General features: G+C 50.2%; 2 protein-coding genes across 6 annotated transcripts in view; one reads left to right on the top strand and one right to left on the bottom strand.

Annotated features, from left to right (window-relative positions):
* The first annotated feature begins 1,431 nt into the window (after nt 1-1,431).
* ANKRD40 (ankyrin repeat domain 40) lies at nt 1,432-13,720 on the top strand. 3 transcript variants are annotated; one of them, XR_007123348.1, is made up of 6 exons: nt 1,437-1,715; nt 7,258-7,406; nt 7,992-8,474; nt 10,195-10,376; nt 11,320-11,590; nt 12,466-13,720. XR_007123348.1 is itself a non-coding variant. In XM_047706969.1 (5 exons), the coding sequence occupies exons 1-5, from the start codon at nt 1,582-1,584 to the stop codon at nt 11,464-11,466; spliced, it is 1,017 nt and encodes a 338-aa protein (XP_047562925.1). In that variant the 5' UTR covers nt 1,432-1,581; the 3' UTR covers nt 11,467-13,720. The 3 variants fall into 3 exon arrangements, 2 of the variants coding, with proteins under 2 accessions (XP_047562925.1, XP_047562924.1); XM_047706969.1 differs by having other exon boundaries at nt 1,432-1,715; nt 10,195-10,298; nt 11,320-13,720; XM_047706968.1 differs by having other exon boundaries at nt 1,438-1,715; nt 11,320-13,720.
* Nucleotides 13,721-15,256: 1,536 nt separating this feature from the next.
* ABCC3 (ATP binding cassette subfamily C member 3) overlaps nt 15,257-21,512 on the bottom strand; it is a 44,647-nt gene continuing 38,391 nt past the window's right edge. For 2 of the 3 annotated variants that reach the window (XM_047706965.1, XM_047706967.1), the window contains exons 29-31: nt 21,306-21,472; nt 18,406-18,600; nt 15,257-15,868 (exon numbers count right to left, since the gene is read on the bottom strand). In XM_047706965.1, the coding sequence (XP_047562921.1) occupies nt 15,760-15,868; nt 18,406-18,600; nt 21,306-21,472 (471 nt within the window). In that variant the 3' untranslated portion in view covers nt 15,257-15,759. The remainder of the gene's footprint in view (nt 15,869-18,405; nt 18,601-21,305; nt 21,473-21,512) is intronic. The other variant, XM_047706966.1, reaches the window with a different exon arrangement.

Here is a 21,512-nt window from a genome sequence, read left to right as displayed (position 1 = left end):
GCCCCTGGCATCTGGCTCTCTGCTCAGCAGGAAGCCTGCTTCCCCCTCTCTTTCTGCCTGCCTCTATGCCTACTTGTGATCTCTCTCTGTCAAATAAATAAATATTTTTTAAAAGGACCCAATTCCAGTGCTGCGCATGTCAGCTTCAGATGGAGTATCATGCTGGATCTGAGAATTAAAATTTAAATTGGGGGACAAATAAAAACTGTAAGCCCAAACTGGGCTCCAATTTGCCCCAGGGGGTCAATTGAAGTGAGCAGTCAGTTTATAATCAGCAATGCCTGGTGTGCGGTGAGTGCTGTGTGAATTACTGTGTCATAATAAGCCGACAGACATGGCTTTTTCTCAAACAGTAGCAAGAAAAATGCTTGCTGTGCAGACCCTGGGCAGCCCCAAGAGAGGAAAATGAAAACTCCGTGCCTACATTTGTCTCTTTCCTTTTCATCTCCTCTCTTTGTTCAGGCCTTTCTCCTTTCCACCCCAGGGTTATTTCCTTAATCTTCCTGACCCCATTTGCTCGGTTCCGACCCGTGCCGCTTTGGAAGATTTCTCCGAGGCACCTGGGCTCAGCAAAACCATGTTCTGTGTTTCTCCCACTGGGTAGTAAACCAGTGCCAACCCAGGCTCTGAGCCTCGTTGCATTGATCAGGCAGGAGTCAGGCAAAATGCTGCGCGTCTACACACCCCACCTCTCCCCAGAGATCCCGGCATCAGGGCCAGATAAAAAAAAAAGAGCCTTCCTCGCTCTCTTTTATCCTTACATGGCCTTCATGGAGAATAATTAATCATTATTTATAATTGGTAATAAATTACAGTTTAGAGACTCCGGGCACAATATAAATATTTTCCCTGCAAGCCAAGTTAAAAGAAATCTCTGTCTAAAACGAGATGGAAAACAGCAGCGATTGAAAGAAATAGTCGAACCGGATGGTCCCAAGCACTGTCGGGAGAAGAAAGAACAGCGTAATCTACGTCTGCAATTATGGGCCTATAATAGTAGGATCGTTTTCAGCCCGTTTCCACGTCCTGCTGGGCAGGCGTTGGCTCAGATAAGGAAAAAGAGCCAAACAGACCTGGGGGGTGGTGGCGAAGAAACACCAATTATTTTTGATGCCTGGTAAACAGCCTGCGCCAGAGGATAAGGCTTTTCTGGCTCTCAGCTATGCTTTCTTCCCTTTCCATGTGTCTGTCCTCCTCCCCTGAAGTTGCGGGGCGGGGAGGTCTAAAAATAGTCCATGAATCACGGCGGGTAATGTTGTGCAGCGGTTACATAAACAGCCGGCCGGGCGCCCGGGCCGAGGGTAGGAACGGAAATTATCTGGGTCAGGGTTGTCACTCCGAATAGGGTCCCCCGCAGTCCGCCCGCGGGAGGCGCGGCCGGGGCGGAGGCTAGGGCCTGTGGCCGGCCGGGAGCTGCGTGGGGAGCGGCGGGCGGCGGCGGGCGGGAGCAGCAGCCCCGGGCCGGGCGCGAGCAGGGCGGGCGAGCCCCGCGCTCTCCCCATGGCGGGGAGCGGGCCGCGGCGGCGGCGGCGCTGACGGGCCCGGGGCGGGGCGGGCGGGGGCTTGGGCCCGAGGGGGAAGATGAGCGCTCTCCTAGAGCAGAAGGAGCAGCAGGAGAGGCTGCGGGAGGCCGCGGCCTTGGGGGACATTCGGGAGGTGCAGAAACTGGTGGAAAGCGGGGTGGATGTGAACTCCCAAAATGAGGTCAACGGCTGGTAAGTGGGGAGCGGGGGAGGCCTAGGTCCCAGCAGCCGGCCGGGGCCCGGGGCGCTGGGCGGGCGACCAAGGTCCGGCGCTGCCCGCGGACGCCCATCAAGGCGTGGCCCGGCGCCGGGGCCTTTGAGGCCGGGCACTCGCGAGGCCCGCCGGGGCCCCCCGACCTGCGCGGTGCGATGGGGAGCGCGGCCTGCCCCAATCCACGCCCACGTGGTCCTCGCGGGGCAGCGCCCACCCGAGCCCTGCCCGCCCCTCCACCCCGCCCCGCCGAGCCCCCGCACCCCACCCGCGCTCCCCTGGCTCGCTGGGCCGGAACCCTGGCGGCCACTATTCCAATGATTCGCACGCTCCTATGGAGCTCACCCCGGTTCGAGTGTTGAATTATTTTGCCCTAGGAGTTTCTGGAGAACACACCTGTACAGAGCAAAACGCATAAGCAACCGAGCAAATACGAATCTTATAAATTAGCACGATTTCTTTTCCCAAGACCGGAGAAACAAAAGCAAAAACCCCAATCACTTCCATCACTATTCTGTGTCTCTGTTGTCTCACTGCACCAGTGGTTTGCTGCTGCCTACGGCTGCCTGTTGAGGAAAGACTTACTCGTTTATCCCATGGAGTGTTTAGCTTTATTTAATGACAATCATAAATACAGAATTTGAATCAAGACTCTAGATGGCTGCCTGTAGACTGAGTCCTTCCCAGTCTAAAAGGAGTGTCATTTTAGGATGTGCTGGTCAAATTTTTAGTGTTAAGTTCCTGAGTGTGGTGTCATTCTGTCCTCTTCACACTTAAATTTTAAATTTTTATTTGATTCAAGTATCACTTAACCACCCTGTTTTGCTAGCTTAGAGTTAAAGTGACCTTGGAAAGACTTTATTTTTTATTTTATTTTTTTAAGGCTTTATTTTTTTTCTAAGATTTTACTTATATATGTTTGTGTGTGTATGTGTGTGTGTGTGTGTATATATATATATATATATATATATATATATATATATACAGAGACCACAAGCAGGCTGAGAGAGAGCTTGCAGGGGCTCAGTCCCAGGACCCTGAGATCCTGACCCTAGCTGAAGGCAGAGGCTTAACCCACTGAGCCGTCCAGGCGCCCCAAGGCTTTGTTTTTTAAAGTGGAATCATACAGTTTGGAACTGAGAGGGACATTAGAGATGGGTGGTTGAGTCCAACCGCAGAAAATAACCTGCCCTAGGTCACACAGCTATTAATAAGATAGCGGGGACCACAACCATTGTCTCCTGACTCCCTCACAAAGTTACCTACCTCCTAAGGAGAACAGCCGTGATAGCCCACCAGAAGGCCAGGAAACATTAGCTATTCTCATTGTGTTTTGTTTTCTTTAAAAGTGTTTGCAAACAAGCCTGCTGTTCTATGTGTACCTTTTCTGTGGCTCTGTGGTTCGCAAGCTGTGACTCACTGTTTTGGCAGTGGGAGGCAGTGTTGTGTAGAAGAAGGAGCCTGGTCTTTCCCGCAGGTTCTTCTCCCTTTCCTGCTTTAGCTAATACAACCTTGCCTGAGTCACTTCATTTTCCAGCTGAGAAGAGTGTTGTGACCACTGAAGGGGAGGAAGCATCGTAGGAATCACTAACATTTACTGAGTTTGTGACATAAACAAGGCTCTGAGAGCTTTGCCTCATTATCTCATTCACAACTACTCAAGAACATAGATGTTACTCTCTCCATTTTACAGATGAGGAAACTGAGGCCCAGAAAGATTAAGTAATTTCCCCCAAGGTCATAGAATTTTCTAGGAAGGAAGCCAGCATCTGACTCCAGACCCTACTTTCCTAATCATGATGCCTGCCCCATATACAAGAGCACCCTATACAAGAGGGTGTGTGTGTGTGTGTATATATATATATATATATATATATATATATAACATATACTGAGCACCGCCTACAAGCGGTGCTCAGTATATGTAAGCTGAATTTGAGGAAGCTCCTCATCCATCTGGGAAGGTGTCTGTTAGGCACCTCATGTTGGAGGTTCAAGGTTGCATTCCTGATCTCCCCTCCTCCCCCTACCACCCCAGCCCTGCTCCTCGAGTCCTACTCATCTTGGTGTCTGAAGTGCTCGGGCCAGAGCCTTCTTGCCTCCTGTCTTTCCCTCATATTCCACATCCGGCTAGTCGGCTAATTCTGCCAGCTTTACCTACAGTGGTGGTCAGAATTGGACCACTTCTCACTAGCTCTACCTCTACACCTCTGGTACACGGCCACCATCATCCTGTTGCCCGGATTCTCGCGGCCGCCCCCCAACTCGTTTCCTTGCGTCTACCCTTAATACCCTGCAGTCTTTTCTCAGCACAGCAGCCAGAGGGAGCCTGACGTAAAACGTAAGTTGTAAGTCGGATTGTTTCACTCGGCTCGGAACCCTCTCATGGCTGCCCTTCCGCTCAGGAAAAGCCCGCAATCCTAGAGTTTCCGCCTCCTGTCTGCACTGTCCTCCCTCCTTACCTCTATGCCTCATCTCTGAATTTGACCCTTGCTTCCCTCATTCTGCTCCCCTGCCCCCCAGCTTTTCCCAGAACACCAGGCATGGCCCTGATTTAAGGCCTTTGTGTTTTTTCTTCCCTCTAAGTCTAAAATGCTTTTGTTCCCTCATCTCCTTCAGGTATCAGCGCAGATGTTACCTTGGTGAGCCTCTCCTCGGCCCTTGATTTAAAACGGCACCGTGCCCCTCCCCTGCCTCTGGCACTCCCTAGTCCCTTCTTTTGTTTTATCGTCCCTGTAAAGCTTAATCACCACCTAGGGTACTGTTCAGCTCCCTTATTTGCTGACTACCTCTGTTTCCTCTTCTGGAAAATGAGGGGAATGTTGATAACTGCACTTAACTCAGGGGTTGTTCAGAGATCGAATGAATTAATAGATGTGAAGCCTTTAGAACAGTGTCCTCCGTGTAAAAAGCATTAGATCTGTGTTAACTGTTGTTTTCTTCTTATTAAGCAGTGTGCTGAGTAATGGGATATAAAGGTTACCCTCAAAAAACATAGCCTCTAGCATGTCTAGAAAAACAGAATGGTAACTGCTTTCAATTTGTAGTTGCTCAGTAACCACAATTTCAGCATCGATGAATGATGGCCAGTGCCTCTGGTCTGAAATACTTTCCCCGGACTAACCGGATAGTCTGACTGCAAATTTAAAGCCCAAAGAGTTGAAGTTCAGAGAGAGGGTTCCCACAGCAGTTGTAATTCAAGGGTGTGCATACCCCCTTGGCTTTAAGGAACAAGTATAATGGCTCCTGAAAAAGTGGAAAGTGCTCCCTGGCTGAGTTATGGCTGCCCAGAGCCACGCAAGTCTGGGCTGTAAATGATGATCACTCAGGGCATGGGGTTGTGGGGAATCACGCCACATTGACTTAACCCCACTTTACATGGTGATGCTTTAGTTAGTTGGTTTTCCCAGAGGGTCTCAGACCCGCTGGCAGTAAATTAGCTTCTTTAGTCTCAAGCTTGTCATGGACAAGTGATTTACTACCAGCAAGTGAGTACTTTATTTTTAAAAGGGAATGTATTTTTCTCATCATGCTCCATTCATTTTTGAATGGTCACTTATTATCATTATTCACTCTTCAAGCCTGTGCCACAGATACACACGCATACACACACACACACACACTCACTCACTCACTCACTCACTCACTCAGCTGCAGTTTGCCCACAATCAAGGATGTATTGGCTCCTTCCACTCGGAGCAATCTCCACCTTATTCTTGGTTCATGTGTTCAGTGGTGAAGTGCCTGTATGTCCAGGCAGACACTTTCTTGTCTTCATGAGCTTATATTTCAGAAGCTGAGATCAAGCCTCTTCCCTTATTTCTCCCAAAATGGCAATCTTTTCTTCATAGAGTATATCTTAAAGGTACCCAGATAATCTAATTCTAATGAATAATAGCGCAGGCTATCCCTCTGAAATATCAGTGGAGTGGCTGGCTTTCTGTAAGTCAGAAATGTTTAGCAGGCCAGGGCAAATCAATGTCTCTCTGGAACCCAAGGAACTGTCTGGATAGTTAAACTTCCAGGTTAGTGACCTGCCCCTCACTACTGAACATATTGTTCTGTTCTTTACAATATTTGCTTATTTGGCTGTAAGCTCTGAAGATATTTACCTCTGTCCAATTAGAGAATTGGTGAGTGAGGACATTTCAGAACAGGGGAAAAATATTTTCCTTCTTTAATATCATTCAGCTTTTGGCAACTGGGGATGAACTTAGTAACTTTGAATCCTTTCATTTCTGTTAAGATGGAGTTTTTTTTTTTTTTTTAAAGATTTTATTTATTTATTTGACAGAGAGAAATCACAAGTAGGCAGAGAGGCAGGCAGAGAGAGAGAGGAGGAAGCAGGCTCCCCGCTGAGCAGAAAGCCCGATGTGGGGCTCGATCCCAGGACCTGGGATCATGACCTGAGCCGAAGGCAGCGGCTTAACCCACTGAGCCACCCAGGCGCCCTAAGATGGAGTTTTTAACTGGCATGCTAATTATATTTCTATGCAGTGTTAATAGCCCTTCAGAGTATGCATAAACCCTATGTGTACAATAGTAAATAATTAGTTTTACTTAAATGAGTCTAATATGTTAGAAGAGTTTGTTCTTTTTTCTTCTTCTTTTTTTAATCTTTAAAAAGATTTTATTTATTTGATAGAGACAGATCACAATTAGGCAGAGAGGCAGGCACAGAGAGAGGGGGAAGCAGGCTCTCTGCTGAGCAGAGAGCCTGATGCTGGGCTCAATCCCGGGACCCTGAGACCATGACCTGAGCTGAAGGCAGAGGCTTAACCCACTGAACCACCCAGGCACCCCAGAAGAGTTTGTTCTTCAAAATTTTGGTCGTTGATGTACATTTTTAAAATGCCATAGGAATTAAAGTCTGAGTGCGGTGCTGTACGTTTAAGCAGATGAGCCTTCTGGAGAGAACTAGAGAAGCCAACTTTTTCAGAAATGGAGATTTCAAAACCTTGTGTGTGTGTGTGTGTGTGTGTGTGTGTGTGTGTGTGTAGGAAAGAAAAGGAAAAGAGTGAGCAACCGAGATTTGGCTGGGAATATCTACTGTAGCAATAATAATTTTAGCAGCCGAGCAAGCTGTAGATGTTTATTAGCCTGATAATATTTAATCTTCATGTGTCATTTGGTGCATATGAAGCAAGTTGCCATTGTCCCTAAAAAGGAATGGGGCCCTATAAAAACATTGTAAAGAGACTGGGATAGTCTAATGAGCGTCACTGATAGAAGACCACTCAGCAGTACCATCAGAGTTCGCTGGCCAGCCAGCCTCGTGGAAGCCATTGACATGAAAGCTCCCAGGATAAATTGGTTTTTCCCAAGGGCCCAGAATGAAATTTAGAAATAAATTTCAAGCACCTGCTTTCTGGAAAGAAAAGCTGAGGTTGCCAGCCTGGTTTCCTGGTTCTATCTGAACTCTTTATTGGGCTTCCATATATTTCTTGACAAGCAGATGGGATTTGAAATCCCGAATCACCTCTCGCCTTTTACCTCACTCTTTTTTCCCTTTCCTTGGGACAGGACCTGTTTACACTGGGCATGTAAACGCAATCACGGTCAGGTGGTCTCCTACTTATTACAATCAGGAGCTGACAAGGAGATTCTTACGACAAAAGGAGAAATGCCAGTACAATTGACATCAAGGAGAGAAATCAGGAAGATCATGGGAGGTGAGTCTGTGTTGGGGGCAACCTCTGATTTTGTCAAACTAATTTAAGACTCACAGTGTTGTTGGCCGTGATCCTGAGGCCACTCAAACCGCAAATCTGTTTTTAAAAGCAAAGGTAATATTACCGTGCCAAGATAGCAATTCCGTGTGGTTTCCAGACAAGTTGGCACTACCAGGTTTTATTTTTTTAATCAGTAAAATTTAAGGTGATAAAAATGGTGATCATAAACCTGATGAGGGGCGCCTGGGTGGCTCAGTGGGTTAGGCCGCTGCCTTCGGCTCAGGTCATGATCTCAGGGTCCTGGGATCGAGTCCCGCATCGGGCTCTCTGCTCAGCAAGAAGCCTGCTTCCCTCTCTCTCTCTGCCTGCCTCTCTGTCTACTTGTGATCTCTCTCTGTCAAATAAATAAATAAAATCTTTAAAAAAAAAAAAAAAACCTGATGAAACGCTTTTTTTCTCTTCTGATTTGAAGAGGCGGTAAACATTGAACAAAATATGTCACAGACCACTAGCTTTCACAAGACACTCCTTCCCTGGTGATTTTTAAAGGGCTGTGTAAATGTTACGCATTTTCTTCTTTGTAAGTGGAAGAAGATGATGGTGCTGACAGCCTCCCCCAGCTGAAGAAGGAGTCAGAACTGCCCTTTGTTCCCAACTATTTGGCCAACCCAGCCTTCCCTTTCATCTACACCCCTGCGGCAGAGGATCCAGGCCAGCTACAGAACGGGGGTCCCTCCACACCACCGGCATCGCCCGCTGCAGATGGCTCTGCTCCATTGCTCCCCACGGGGGAGCCTCCCCTGGCCGGGGCCTTTCCACGGGACCACACCTCTTTGGCACTGGTTCAGAACCGGGACGTGTCTGCCCCCTCTGCCATACTCAGAACACCAGAAAGCACAAAACCGGGTCCTGTCTGTCAGCCACCAGTGAGTCAGAGCCGCTCGTTGTTCTCTTCTGTCCCGTCCAAGCCACCAGTGTCTCTGGAGCCTCAAAATGGGACATATGCAGGCCCGACGCCAGCATTCCAGCCGTTCTTCTTCACGGGGGCATTTCCATTTAATATGCAAGGTAAGCCTGCGGCGGGAAGCAGCCGTCGCTGCGGGCCAGCCGGTGTCCAGAGGTCTAGTGATGCACTTCTTGGTTGGGGGCGGGAGGGTGGAAGGGGCAGTAGGGGGTGAGATTTATGTAGGTATTGAGAATCTAATCGCAGAGTTACAGAAATTTTGCAAGACTAGTTTAAGGAGCTCTCTTTACCCAGATTCACAAGTTGTTTATATTGAAATAGTTAAGTATGTATTTTCCAAGAACAAGGGTGGTCTCTTACATAAGCACCATCCAGTGATCGAGTTCAGGAAATGTAACCTTGCTACATTACCATTCTCTAATCCAGGCCGTATTCAGATGTTGTCAGTTATCTCCACGGTGCCCTCTGGCGGCTCTGTGCTCTCCCTCCACTTCTGCCCCCTGCCCAGAGTCACCCGTTGCATTTAGTTATCCTGTTGTTCCATTTTCCTTTCACCTAAAAGGTTCCTCAGCCTTTCTCTGTCATTTTGACCCTCAGTATTTTTGAAGAATCCAGGCCCGGTATTGTGTAATATGATCCCCTATCATCTTTCTCTACATACTAGTCGCTATTCTACTGTAAAGAAGGACCTTCCCTTAGCCTCCATATTTTATATCAGTATGAACTCGTAGTTTCTTTACATTAGGTTATAATTCATTACTAGCATTATCTTGATGTTCAAATTACACCAAATCTGTCCAGAGGGAGCCCCTTCAAGCCAGTTCTCATGTTGCATGGACATGTCCCATCATTCTTGGAATGTGTCCTTTCTGGTGTAGCAAGAAGGTCCAGGCTTCCAGTGTAACTTTCCCTACCCCAGCCCCAGAAGCATCTGTTTCTCCAAGGAGCCCTGGTTCCTTCTGGCGGAGAGTGGTGTTCAGATATGAGGCTGTGCATGCCGGGTGCACTTAGACTCCAGCTATGTCATGCCTTCTAGGTCTACACGGAGGACAGAGCTAGAAAAGAAGTACATTCAGGTGCTGATAGGCCTGGCCTAGGGCTGCCATGAGGGATTCATACGTAAAGAGCAAAGCAGAACTCACAGACCCATGTAGGTGCTTGGCGTGGGCCATCTTGGCAGCCAGGCTCAGAATTTTAGGGACGGAGGGCTTAGATCCCAGACCCTTGAATAATAGTGCTTATTCACTCCCAAAGCCCAGATTCTTTCCATGCTGAGGTATACTGCATTCAGATCACAGTTAGACTGTCTTTCTTATTAGTAGCTTATCTTTCCGCTGTCTTACTGTGTTTGTTGCAAGGAATGTCATCATTCATAGATACCTTTATATTCACACGTATTAAGTCCTTTTAGAGTCACTCCTCTCCCATACCCTGCCTGTGCCTTCCTTTCAGCTCTCTTCCCCTGCCCTGCTCCTGTGTGGTTTGATACCCAAAGCCACCTGTACACCTTCACCTCCTGTGCTCCAGCAGCAAAAGTAAATTGTCCTTCCGCACACTGGATGGTTGTCTCCCCCTGCAACGCTCCCCCCTTTTGCTCGGTGAACTGCAGTCTTCCACGTAGGGCAGGCAGCGCAGAAGAGTGGCGGCGGAGCCGGAAGTGGGGCTGAGCTGACCCTGCCAACGGGGCTGGCTTCTCTCACGGGGTGGTGCAGGCCTTTGGCAAGGGACATAGTTATGTAGAACCGTCTTCTGGGGAAGATCTTAAATTACATGGGCTGAGGTGCAGGCCTCATCTGTGAACATTTCTCTCTCTCTTTTTTTTAGAGCTGGTACTCAAGGTGAGGATTCAGAACCCATCTCTTCGAGAAAATGATTTCATTGAAATTGAACTGGACCGACAGGAGCTCACCTATCAAGAATTACTCAGAGTGAGTTGCTGTGAGCTGGGTGTTAATCCAGATCAGGTGGAGAAGATCAGAAAGTTACCCAATACTCTGGTAAGAAAGGTAAGGAAGGTCTCTTAAGCACGAGTGGTTGGTGGCTTTTTGCATTTGGAAAATACCCAGCTTCCTCCTTGGCTGTGTGAATCATAGTTGAGAACTGAAAAGAGACTAGTCAAGGAGCAAAGGGTGGTTTTCCAGCCGCTGTCATTGAGCTTTCTTTCCCTTTACTGCGTCTACAGAGACGTGACATTTTTGAAAGTTGTAGGATACCAGAGAGAATGTTCTGAATTACAATTCCCATGTACCAATTTTTGGTTGGTTGTGGAGTGATAGGTAAGGGTCACTCTACTGCACTATCAGATACGGCCTGTGTTAAGAACCAGGTTAGATGATAACACAAATCCACATGGACACGTGTGTGGTCCTCCCAGCATCCATGGCGTCTCAGGGCACCTGGGGAGAACAGATCTGAATGGCCTCTCGCTTCAGGAGGTGCTCATCCTGGAGCAGTTGCTGGTAAGGGCTTCTGCCTCCACGCCAACCCAGCTCATACCCCTAGGGACTCTCTTGCACTGTCACCCACAGCCGGCCACTGGGATCTTCCTCTTCTCCTCCCCCACCTCCTCTTCCTGATCCTCCTCCTCCTCTTCCTCCTCTTCTTTCTCTTCCTCCTCCTCTTCTTCCTCCTCCTCCTCCTCCCACTCCTCCTCTTCCCAGTCCTCCTCATCTTCTTCCTCCTCCTCCCACTTCTCTTCCCAAGCCTCCTCCTCCTCTTCCTCTTTGTCCTCCTCCCCCTCTTCTCCTCCTCCCCCTGTTTCTCCCCCTCCCCCTGCTTCTCCCCCTCCTCCTTTTTTTGCCTGGCTTTAAAATGAGTGGAGAGCCCAGCTAGCTCAGTCGGTAGAGCATGAGCCTCTTAAAATGAGCTGAGATACTGGTATTGACGCAACACACCAAACATATAGAGACAAGTGACTGCTCTTAACATGCCCAACCTATTTTGTTTTAGGATAAAGACGTTGCTCGACTCCAAGACTTCCAGGAGCTGGAACTGGTTCTAATGATAAGTGAGAACAATTTTCTGTTCAGAAATGCTGCATCCACACTGACTGAAAGACCTTGCTACAACAGGAGAGCTTCCAAACTGACTTACTAATGCAGCAGGGACTTTCCCCGCTGAGTATTGTGACAGTGCGCGTCCCCTCTGGGCCAAGGACCAGCCATGGATGGAAATGCCTTGGGCGCCACTGTGTAGCATACACTAACATCATTCTGCCAAGGTAGGAGGCCCCGCCCCCCCCCCAGCAGCGGTGCCACTCTTCCAAGCCTCTTGGTGCACAATAAACCTATTGCTTGAAGCTGTGAACAGCTGAGAAGTGGCCTGGAGAGGCAGCAGCCGGCAGTCCCGAGTCCACAGTTTCGTGTGCCCTGTGGCAGTGAGCTGTCCACGCAGATACCGAGAGAGCGCGGAGCCTGTTCGCAGGGGCACCTGCAGGGCAGACATGCTCTCTTGGTGTCGCCTCCTCCCGCCTCTCTGCAAGGAGGAGCTGGCCAGAGAGGAAACTGGGGAAAGCACAGGTACTGGGCAAAAGAATTTTAGTGTGACTAGTGGCTGTGAGGTTTCACATACCCTACTTATAAATGTTACTCAGGTTCAAAGTCTTTAAGAATTCAGTTTCCTAGTTGTAAGTATGCTGTTAACCAAAAGAGCTGCCCTTCCCCGGCCCCTCCTTTGTGAGCCCTCAAGACTGCTTCCCCATCTCTAGGCCGCCATTGCCTGGACCGCCCTTGCTGCATTAACTCTGTGGCCGCTAGAGGGCTCTCTGATGCTTTCCAAAAAAGCGACCACTTCTCCCCCCTCCCACCCCTTTTCAATCTCTAAAGCGGTTCCTGTCCTCTCCGTGTTTAATTGCACCGTCTGAGAAGAGCACAAACATGGCCGGCCCGTGTTCTCCACTTCCATTTCCCACTAGAAATGAAAAAGCAATTTTTGAAACTGAATCTGTTGCTATTTTAAAGGTTACCGTGGGAAACTGAGCTAAAGGAGTTAGCATCTTTATTTTTGTATCAAAGATAAAGGTTATTTTGAAATTATTAGGATTTTTACACAACTCTGAAACCTGTTGCTTTTTGTAAACAAATTGTTTGCTCTTAGGGCTCCCCCACTACCACCACCAGTCCACTTAACAAAGCCAGTCGAGAGCTTCCTGGGCTTTGTTCTGGAAGACACCTGATTAAACTCTGGAGCATGGCATATGAATGTTTCTTTAAAGAGCGCATTCAAGAATTCTTTTCCTCTCCTTCAGTGTCATTAATGGTAAAAGAGCCACTGTCTTGTTGAGACAAACAGCTTACCTTTAGAAGCAAGAACGAGCACACTTGGACAAGCAGGAGGGCAGGGGTTCGAAGCCAGCTGAAGAGCATCCCTGCTGTCTTAAGAAGCTTTTTCCCCATAGTGCCTATAGTTTCCAAAGAAACTGAACTTCCTAACTGTGTTAATTTTATTGGAACACTGCGACTAATTGAGCAAGAACGTGCAGAAGATGTCAACGGAAGAGAATGTTGTGCTAAGCGAATGGCCTCCCGCTGCTGCCTCAGGGCCGAGCTGAGGCCGAGGTGTTTTGAAGGCCAGCTTCATGGAGTCACTGTGTCCGGTGACTTACCCGTATTCCACTAGTTACTGATGTGACTTAATCACCCTTGTACAGTGTTTGCATCACTGAGTAAAGGTTACTTACTATACCTTCTCTGAAGTGCTTTAAAGAAGAAACCTCCCTTGTGTTTCAACCAATCAGAAGCTAGTTTACCTAGACCTACTAACCTTTTTTTCCTTCCTGTTGGGAAAAGTTACAATTTACTGATAACATGAAGGCTAGTTCTGTCAGAGGAAATAATCCAGTATTAATTTATGTTTAAATCACTGGGGTAAAAACTCTTCTAGCCATCTAGATCAGTTAGAGACTCAGAGGCAGTGGAGGTCCCTGGCCCGGAGGTGGCCCCTACAGAGGAGTCTGTCCAGGGGCATTTCCCCTGAAACAGAAGTGAGAGTGAGGGAGGGGCTTGGCATCTCAGGGGTGGGCTGAGTTCTCCCCTGGCCTCCCTTCTCCTTCATCAAGTCTTCTGTAGTCAGCTGATTCCTGCGTCTGGCGGTGGGATGAGACTGCACAGTTGATGGTAGGTGAGTTTAAAGTCTTAATCTATGCATTCAGAGAAATATTTTTATATGCTTTGTGTAATTTATAACAAGGACTTTTTTTTTTAGCTTTGTTAACTGTGAATTCACCCCTCTTCCACCGCATATTTAAAGCATGTGTTCACACTATGTGTAAACATTCACTGAAAACTTTTTTCTTTGTGCATTGCCGACTGTTCAAACATAACAAGTATTATTAAAATCAAATATTAACGGACTGAGCCCATATTCTTTCATTTCGGCCTCCTAAACAGCACGGCACTTCTCAGCCCAGGGGGTTCAAATTTCTGGACAGTCCCAGGGGCACGGCGCTCTGGAGGAAAACTAGAGGGGAGCGTTCCCTCCACCTGAGCCGCCTCCCTCCCTCCCGCGGCTGCTGTGGTGCTCGTGGCCTGTCAGTGGCAGCTGGAGATGGGTGTTTTGTGCAGCGCCCTTCCTCCCAGTTCACAGCAGTGAGCTTCATTTCCCCGGAGTGGCTGAGCTAGATAGATGGAGGTCATCCTCTGTTAACCACAGGTTTTGATTATGCTATTTACTTTATACAACTGAGCCTCTCCTCTGGGCTGTCAGCACCTGTCAGGACCTCCGAGAGCTCAGAAGCAAACTCCCAAGGCAGGAGAGGAAATACAGCCTTACACCTTCAGAGCCTCAGCTGAGCCTGCTGTCCGAGTGAATCCGCGTTCCTGTTGGTTTAGGGCGGCTGGAGCCTCACAAAGCAGACGTCATGCCAAATTGGCCTAATAAATCCAGGAACACAGCAGAGACCTTTTCTTAGCACCAAGGAGAGGCGGAATAATTTGGGCATTTGTGCTTTCATACTCGCTTTATCACAAGGATGGAAGTCTTCTTCCGTACACTCATAAACATCCTGGGCAGAAACAGGCTGCCAAAAAAAATGTGATTAACCTTTAACAAATGGTCCCGCAGCACAGGCCGACCCGAAAGGTAGAGGAGAACCAGATCAAAGGAGCCATCTCTGCACCTACCACAAACCATTTAGGGAAGAAAGATAAACCATCACCTCCAACCAGTCCCATCAGACAGCAGAAAGGTCAAAGGAGTGAGAGAGTCAGAGAAAACTCTAAGGTAACAAAGAAGAGAGATCCATTCCAAATAGGAGGCCTTATGCCAGATGGACTCTGACCTGCAGAAAATGAGTCCTCTGTTGGCTTGCTCGGACCAAATTTAATTTACCCCCTCAAGATGTATTTACCAGCCTGGGATTGGCGGGGGCGGTGGGGTGTGTGTGTGTGTGTGTGATGCGGCCCCCAGGCTGCTGTTTGCTCCCATATTCAGCTTTGGCCAGACAGAGGAAGAGGAGTGGCTTGGAGGCCTTGCTGCTTATGGGGACCTGTCTGGAACATTCTAAAGGAGCAAGAAAATGAAGCCCCATGCCCATCTCAGCCCCTAGAGGAGCAGGCTTGGAGGTCTGAGGGATGACATAAACGTGAAGGTGTTCACAGCAGCCTTCCCAGGAGGCCTTGGGTCAGATTTCAGGGGCTTTATTTCTTGCCTTTTTACAGTATCTGCAGAGCAGAGCAGGAATTCCTGGCAATTACCCTGTGAATTTTGGCTGTGAAGACGATATATCTAGCCAAAAGCTCTCGAGTCTGAAGTTTTCAGATAATTCCAGCCATGTGAATGTATGTAAAGTCTACCTCTACCACCTCTCCCCCTACCTCCCTGCCTCCCTCAAAGGTCCTAAGTCCCAAACTTTGTGAACAGGCAGAGGAAGGCAATGTTGGGGCATACGTATTGTTGACCACGTAGCTTTATTTCGTCAGTGCCCCGGTTTTAATGGATTCAGGCCAGCACCCCAGAGTACAGGACTCTGTTCCTGAGGACGGCCTGACCCGGCAGTCTGGTGTTCCAGGAGGAAAAAGCTTTACTTTAAAAAAAAAAAAAAAAAAAAAAGAAAACTACTTCAGAGTAGAAAATATGAAAAATCATACAGAGTAGAGAGGTCATTCCATGAGATGATTGAGAACAGCACAGCGTGGAAATAACACCAGGTTGGGAATCAGGAGACCCGGGCACCCATCTGGGCTCTGCCTTCAGCCAGCTGTGACCTCAGGCACATCAGTCACCTCTAGGGCCCTGCTTTCTGCATTTAAAGCATTTAAGCACAATTATTCTGGGAGGCACCTGACAGGGCAAAACTCCCAATGGATGCCCCCAGCCTCTGCTGTCAGAGTCCATCCTGCAGACGTACTCGGAAAACCAGGAATGGCCAGGAGGAGGCCCCGGGAATGTATTCTAAGCAAGTCCAGCGTCTCTGGCCATCCCATAGAAGATGCCTCTGGCTGCAATGAGGTTGGCCGGAGAGTCGAATTCTGCTATCGTCCCTTTGTCCAGGACCAGGACCCTAGCCAAAGAGAAGAAGTGGTCAGGGCTCCATCAGCCTAGGCCTGGCCGTCGAGTCCACCCCACCCCATCCGGGGACCGCCCAGGCCCTGCAGTGACAGGCCAAGCCTGCTTCAGGCGACCCACCCAACACAGCTGCGAAGCCACACGTGCAGGTTTGCAAGGCTGGTTATTTTAGCCGCTCCCTTTGCTCTCCTGGCAGATGAGGTGGTTTCTGGGATCAAACACGAGGTTGCTATTCATCTCTGCTAGTCGGGGCTCCAAAAAGCTTCCTTAATGAGCCCTTCCCTCACCGGGGTCGCAGGACCGTGCTCAGGGAGCCATGGGCCTGTGTGCTAGCCCCTGCGCAGTTCCATCTGCTTTGTGCCAAGTCACAAAGGCACACGGCAGGGGATCAGGCTGTGCTGAGGCTGACCCTGGAATCTGGGACTTTGGCTGCAAATCTGGTTGCTGCTGATGGGTGGATCTATATGCACGCGATTGCGCGTGCGCGCGCGCACACACACACACACACATACAGAGTCAGGCCTGGGCTTGGGATTCCAATCCCCTGCCAAGGAAGCACAGGATGCACCTGGGGTGGGATCAGCAGCCTGGCTCCCAGGGAGGGGCAGGTGCAGAAAGGGCTCTCTTGAGCCCCAGGGAGATGCCCCTCGATGGGAGGGGATGGCCAAACTCTGCTTCCTTACCTATATGGCTCCCGGAGACTTGTTCTGGGAGGAGTGTGTCTGAGCACATCTCTGCCTGGCCACTGCCTGAACTAGAGCCTGCAGACTGCCCCTCCCCGCTTCAGTGGTTTCTCACTGTTCTTAGGGTGAGGACGGATGGCTCTACCACAGTTCCCGAAGTGTGGCCTAGTGGGACCTGTCCCTCTCACCTCCTCTGCTTGGTTCTAATGCCCCCTTCACCCTGCACGCTCCAGCCTCACGTGCCTTCCTACCCCAGGGCCTTTGCATGTGTTGCATCCTTTGCCTGACATTTGTGTCCATACCCCATTTCATCCACTCCCTAACTCTTACTCATCCTTTAGGGCCTGGCGGACACTTCCTCTTCTTAGGAGAGTTAGTGTTCTGGCTGCCCTTGCAGACTGGCTTCCTCCCATCTACACACATGGACCCCTACTTCCTTCCTCCAACCTCTAGTTATACATTCAATAGCATGATTGTCGGATTCATTTCCATCTGTCCCAGCAGAATGAACTCCCAACCTCCCAGGCTGGTTTGAGCCATCTACCCTCAAGGCTGCTGGTGAGCACCATTTTCAGTTAGGCCTGGGGACAGACTCTCTCAGCCCCTCCTTGTCCCTTGTCTGGACCCAGGGCCTAGCACCTCCTGTCTACCCTTTCCTTTCTCAGTGGGGTGCCGGATGAGAGTGGGGGAGGGATGGCAGCATCCGGCATTCTCAGCTTGGTTCTCAAGCCCCTGAGGGCTGTGTGGGGACACATCCGAGACAGGGACAAGGTCTGCCCCATCATCCAGTCTGTGGCATCTTCCCGTGTCCCCCTGCTGTGAAGGTTTATGTTGTGAATGGACGCCTGTAGCTGTGCTCCCCCCACACTCCTTCAACACAGATTGGCTGCAGCTTCCTCCCCTTCATCCCCCGGAACTCCCACGTCTCCGAGGCGGCCAGTCTGCCAGGCCAGCGCCGGGTCACTTCCCTGACACTTCTGACCCCTCAGCCCCTCATGCTGTCCTCCAGCAGCGAACCTTAGCACTGGACACAATGAGGGAATAGGTTTTCCTTTCCCAGGTTTTCCTTTTGGCTGAGCGGCTGCCTCCCCAGGGAAGGCGTAAGATCTAGAGGGCAAGGCCCCGTCCCTAATCCTTAGATGCCCTGGTGCCAGGGAGGGTTAAAGAAAGGGAGAAAGGGGCTCATTGACTCCCTACAACAACCCCGAGACAGAGAGAGAGAAAGAGAGAGAGAGAGAGAAAGAGATTGGTTTGGCCCCTTGGCCAAGGTCACAGGGGCCCAGCAGCTGCAGGGGCTGGAACTCAGCCTCCCCCGCCCCGCTCCCTGAGTTCTCACCACAGAGCGTCTACCTCCCACAGTGCTGTCAGGTCCAGCCCCCCAAGGCAGGGACCTAAGCATCATGAACTTCTCTCAGTGGCTTCCTCATCTGTATGCCCCACTCAGATTGCAGGAGTGAGGTACGAACGAGCGGTGCGGGCCCTAAACCCTGGGGCCCAGGGAGTGAGAGTGTGGCCAGGAAGGAGCCAGCCCCACCTCACAGGCTGGAGGGAGGTGGCCTAGGCACAATTTGGAATGCCTAGGGAGCCCCAGTGTGCCCCTTCCTTACACGCTGGGAAACTGATGAAAGTGTCCTGTCTCAGAAAACGTCCCTAGGCCCCCAAGTGCCATTGACTCCACTCTGTCCCGCCCCTTACCCATAACTTGGGAAGCCCTGCCTTTCCTCCCTCCCCACTCCCGGGTCCTAGACAATCCCATGAGCTCTCCTGTGTCCAGACCACCTTCATCTGCCTTCCCAGTAGACCAGATGACTCCACCAGACTCCCCTCCGGCTGGGTTCTGGTGTCCCACCTGGTGTAGTCCATGATGGTGTTGAGCCGGTGGGCGATGGTCAGCACCGTGCAGCTCTCAAACTGGGTGCGGATGATGGCCTGGATGAAGTCGTCCGTCTCCAGGTCGATGGCTGCCGTGGCCTCGTCTAAAACCAGGATTCGGCTCTTGCGGAGCAGGGCTCGGGCCAGGCACACAAGCTGGCGCTGGCCCACGCTGGCAACGGAGAAGGCAGGGGTCTTGAGTCCGACGGCCCCACCTGCCCCCACCCCACCCAGGCCTCGATCCCTGAACTGCTTCCGTCTCTATTCCTTCCCAATGGCCCAGGACCTGCTTTCTTCTAACCTCTCCCATTCCTGCCTCAGCCCAGTCCTCCTGGAACATGGAGTCATCGGGGTCTGGACCCCACAGGGATGATGAGGGGTCTGGGGTAGAGCCAGTGCTCGACAATGTTGTGAAGTCCAGTCTGTCTCTGGGACCCTTGGCCTCCTCTCTCTGTGCCTTTCTCCCCTCTCCTCGCTCCTCAGCTAGTTCCAAGATCTTTCTTTGCTTTACTCTATCAGTCATTCACACTCTAGACAGAATACACTGAAATGGCGCTTCCTGGATATGTGCACATCATGCCATCTCGCTGAGCTTAATGTCACACAATTCAGACCATCATCTCCCAGCCCCATGGGGGAATGCAGGTCAGGGCTCTGTTGTGGGAACAGGAAGGGGCAGGGGAGGACATGGGGTCTGGTCACTGGGGAGATGGAGGAGGGGAGGGACGCATACCTTCCACCTCTTGCCTTGGAAGCCAGAGCCAGCGAACAAAGCAAGGCTGTGTTCCCAAGCTCAGAGGCGGCTGTGCCCCCACACCCAAGGACAAATACCTCAGCCTTTCCCAAAGGGGTGAGTCACCACAGCACAAGTGAAGGCCAGGCTCTCTCCCTGGCCCATTCCCGCAGCTAATGAAGGTTCTGGCAATGGAGGGAGCCTCTAGCTAGAACTCAGGGCTGATTTATGGTAGGACTGGCATAAATGCAGGTTATGCTTATTAAAGTGGCTCCAAGGGGTGCCTGGGTGGCTCAGTTATTAAGCATCTACCTTCGGCTCAGGTCATGATCCTGGGGTCCTGGGATCGAGCCCCACATCAGACTCCCTGCTGAGCAGGGAGCCTGCTTCTCCCTCTCCGACTCCCCCTGCTTGTGTTCCCTCTCTCACTGTGTCTCTCTCTGTCAAATAAATAAATAAAATCTTTTAAAAAAATTGTTAAAGTGGCTCTAAGCTCAGGGAGGGAGGAGGGGAGCCGACCCGACTCAGACCCTGGCCTCTATGGCAATGGAGGAAATGTTCTCCGAGAGGTGTGGCTAGCAAGCAGGGGTAGGAAAATGGAGCAAAACCCGCTATGGAGTGCAGAGTCTGGGAGCTTGTGCATGTCCACCAGCCACCCCAATTCAGCTGTGGAAGGGAAATCCAGTTGAAGGGCATAGACAGGACTGCCTAAGGTAGTGGGGGATGGTGGCAGTTTGGCGGGCGTCCCACCCAAGTCTGTGATGCAGCAATGAAGGATTTAGGGCAAAACCCCCTGCTCCCCTGAGCCCCTGCCCCTCCCTCTGCCAGCTGAGCAGCTTTGGACAATAATTTTATATTTTGGAGCCTCATTACTGGCCCACAGGACTGCAGCAAAGATTAAACAAGATCGCGGATACCAAAGTGCTTTGAACACTATAAAGTGCTGAGCAAATGTAAAGGTTTTGTTTTTGTTTCTGAGGCTTGGAGAGAGTCCATGGGTGTGGACCGAGCAGAATAATACAAATATGAATAAGAATAGCTAAATACCGCAGAAGCCCGTCCAGGCCAAGCGCTATTTCATCACAATGACCTAAAGACTGTCCTGTCCAAATGCTAGCCACTGGCCACATGTGGCTACTAAACACTTGAGATATGGCTAGTCTAAATCGGGAAGTGCCGTAAATGTGAAAATACACACGGGACTTCAAACTTAGTATGAAAAAACCTGCAAAATATCTCTAATAATTTTTGTATCAACTACTTGTAGAAAGAATACTATCTCAGGTATATTGGGATAAATAAAATATACTATTCAAGTTTATTTCACCTGTCTCTTTTTCTTTTTTTAATGTGGCTACTGGAAAACACTTTGATTACATACATGTGGCTCCTGTTGTATTTTTAGTGGGCAGCATGGTGCAAAGAGGTAGAGGACTGTTACTGCTCCCACTTACAGTGAAGGCAGAGGCAGAACAGAGAGGTTAAGCAACTTACCCCAAGTCACACAGCTAACACAGGTAGCAGAATCTCAAGCACTTAGACTTAGTAAGAAGTGACCTCTGGTCCTCCCCGTTGCACAGCCGAGTGGCTGGGGATATAACATGGGGGCAAAGAAGGGCCTGGAGCAGGGCTTGGGCCAGGCACATGAGCTGGAGCGCTTTGCTCAGTCCTAAACTACAGAGGAGACTGCAGCACCATCTTGGGAAATATCTGTGATCTCCCTAATGCACAGTAGACTTCCTCTTACCTGATCCATAGGCTTCGTACTGATCCCCCACCCCAGGCCAAGCCCAGCACTGACAACCTCACAGGACAGGATGGAATTGGGGATTGGAATCTCCCCGATGGCTCAAATACCAGGCATGCCTTCTCCCAGCTAGGTGACTTTGGCTCTGCCTCAGTTTCCTCATCTGCAAAATAGGGCCATCACCACATCTGGGGCTTGTGCGAGGAGTCAGTGTGACAGTGCACCACGCCTGGCACACAGTGTATGTTCAGTATGAAACGACATGCCCTAAGCACACCCAGGCTGAGATGGGAGTTTGGAGGCCCGGAGGGCACTGCCCTGGACTCTGTGTCATCTGAGGCCAGATCTTCTGGCTCCTCAAGGTGCTGTTCCTGACCCACCCAATCCCAGCCATTACCTGAGATTCTCCCCTCCCTCGGAGCACTGGAATTCCAGGCCTGCTGGCTGTGAGCTCACGAAGGTGTGCAGGTGGGACAGCTCCAAGGCTCGCCATATATCTTCCTCGGAGTAATGTCCAAAGGGGTCCAGGTTCGTACGCAGGGATGCGGAGAACAGGATGGGGTCCTGGGAACAGGACAAGGCCTCAGAGGAGGGCAACTCAGGC

This window comes from Lutra lutra, chromosome 16 (genome assembly GCF_902655055.1).
Source record: "Lutra lutra chromosome 16, mLutLut1.2, whole genome shotgun sequence".
In the NCBI taxonomy this organism is placed as follows: Eukaryota; Metazoa; Chordata; class Mammalia; order Carnivora; family Mustelidae; genus Lutra; species Lutra lutra.
The sequence above is the reverse complement of the archived record's forward strand: the minus strand, read 5'-3'. Positions and strand labels throughout refer to the sequence as shown.

Coding starts and splice junctions, on each gene's coding strand:
- ANKRD40 (XM_047706968.1), top strand. CDS start 1,582: ATGAGCGCTCTCCTAGAGCAGAAGGAGCAGCAGGAGAGGCTGCGGGAG. Junction 1,716..7,257: donor CAAAATGAGGTCAACGGCTG/GTAAGTGGGGAG, acceptor TCCTTGGGACAG/GACCTGTTTACACTGGGCAT. Junction 7,407..7,991: donor AATCAGGAAGATCATGGGAG/GTGAGTCTGTGT, acceptor CTTCTTTGTAAG/TGGAAGAAGATGATGGTGCT.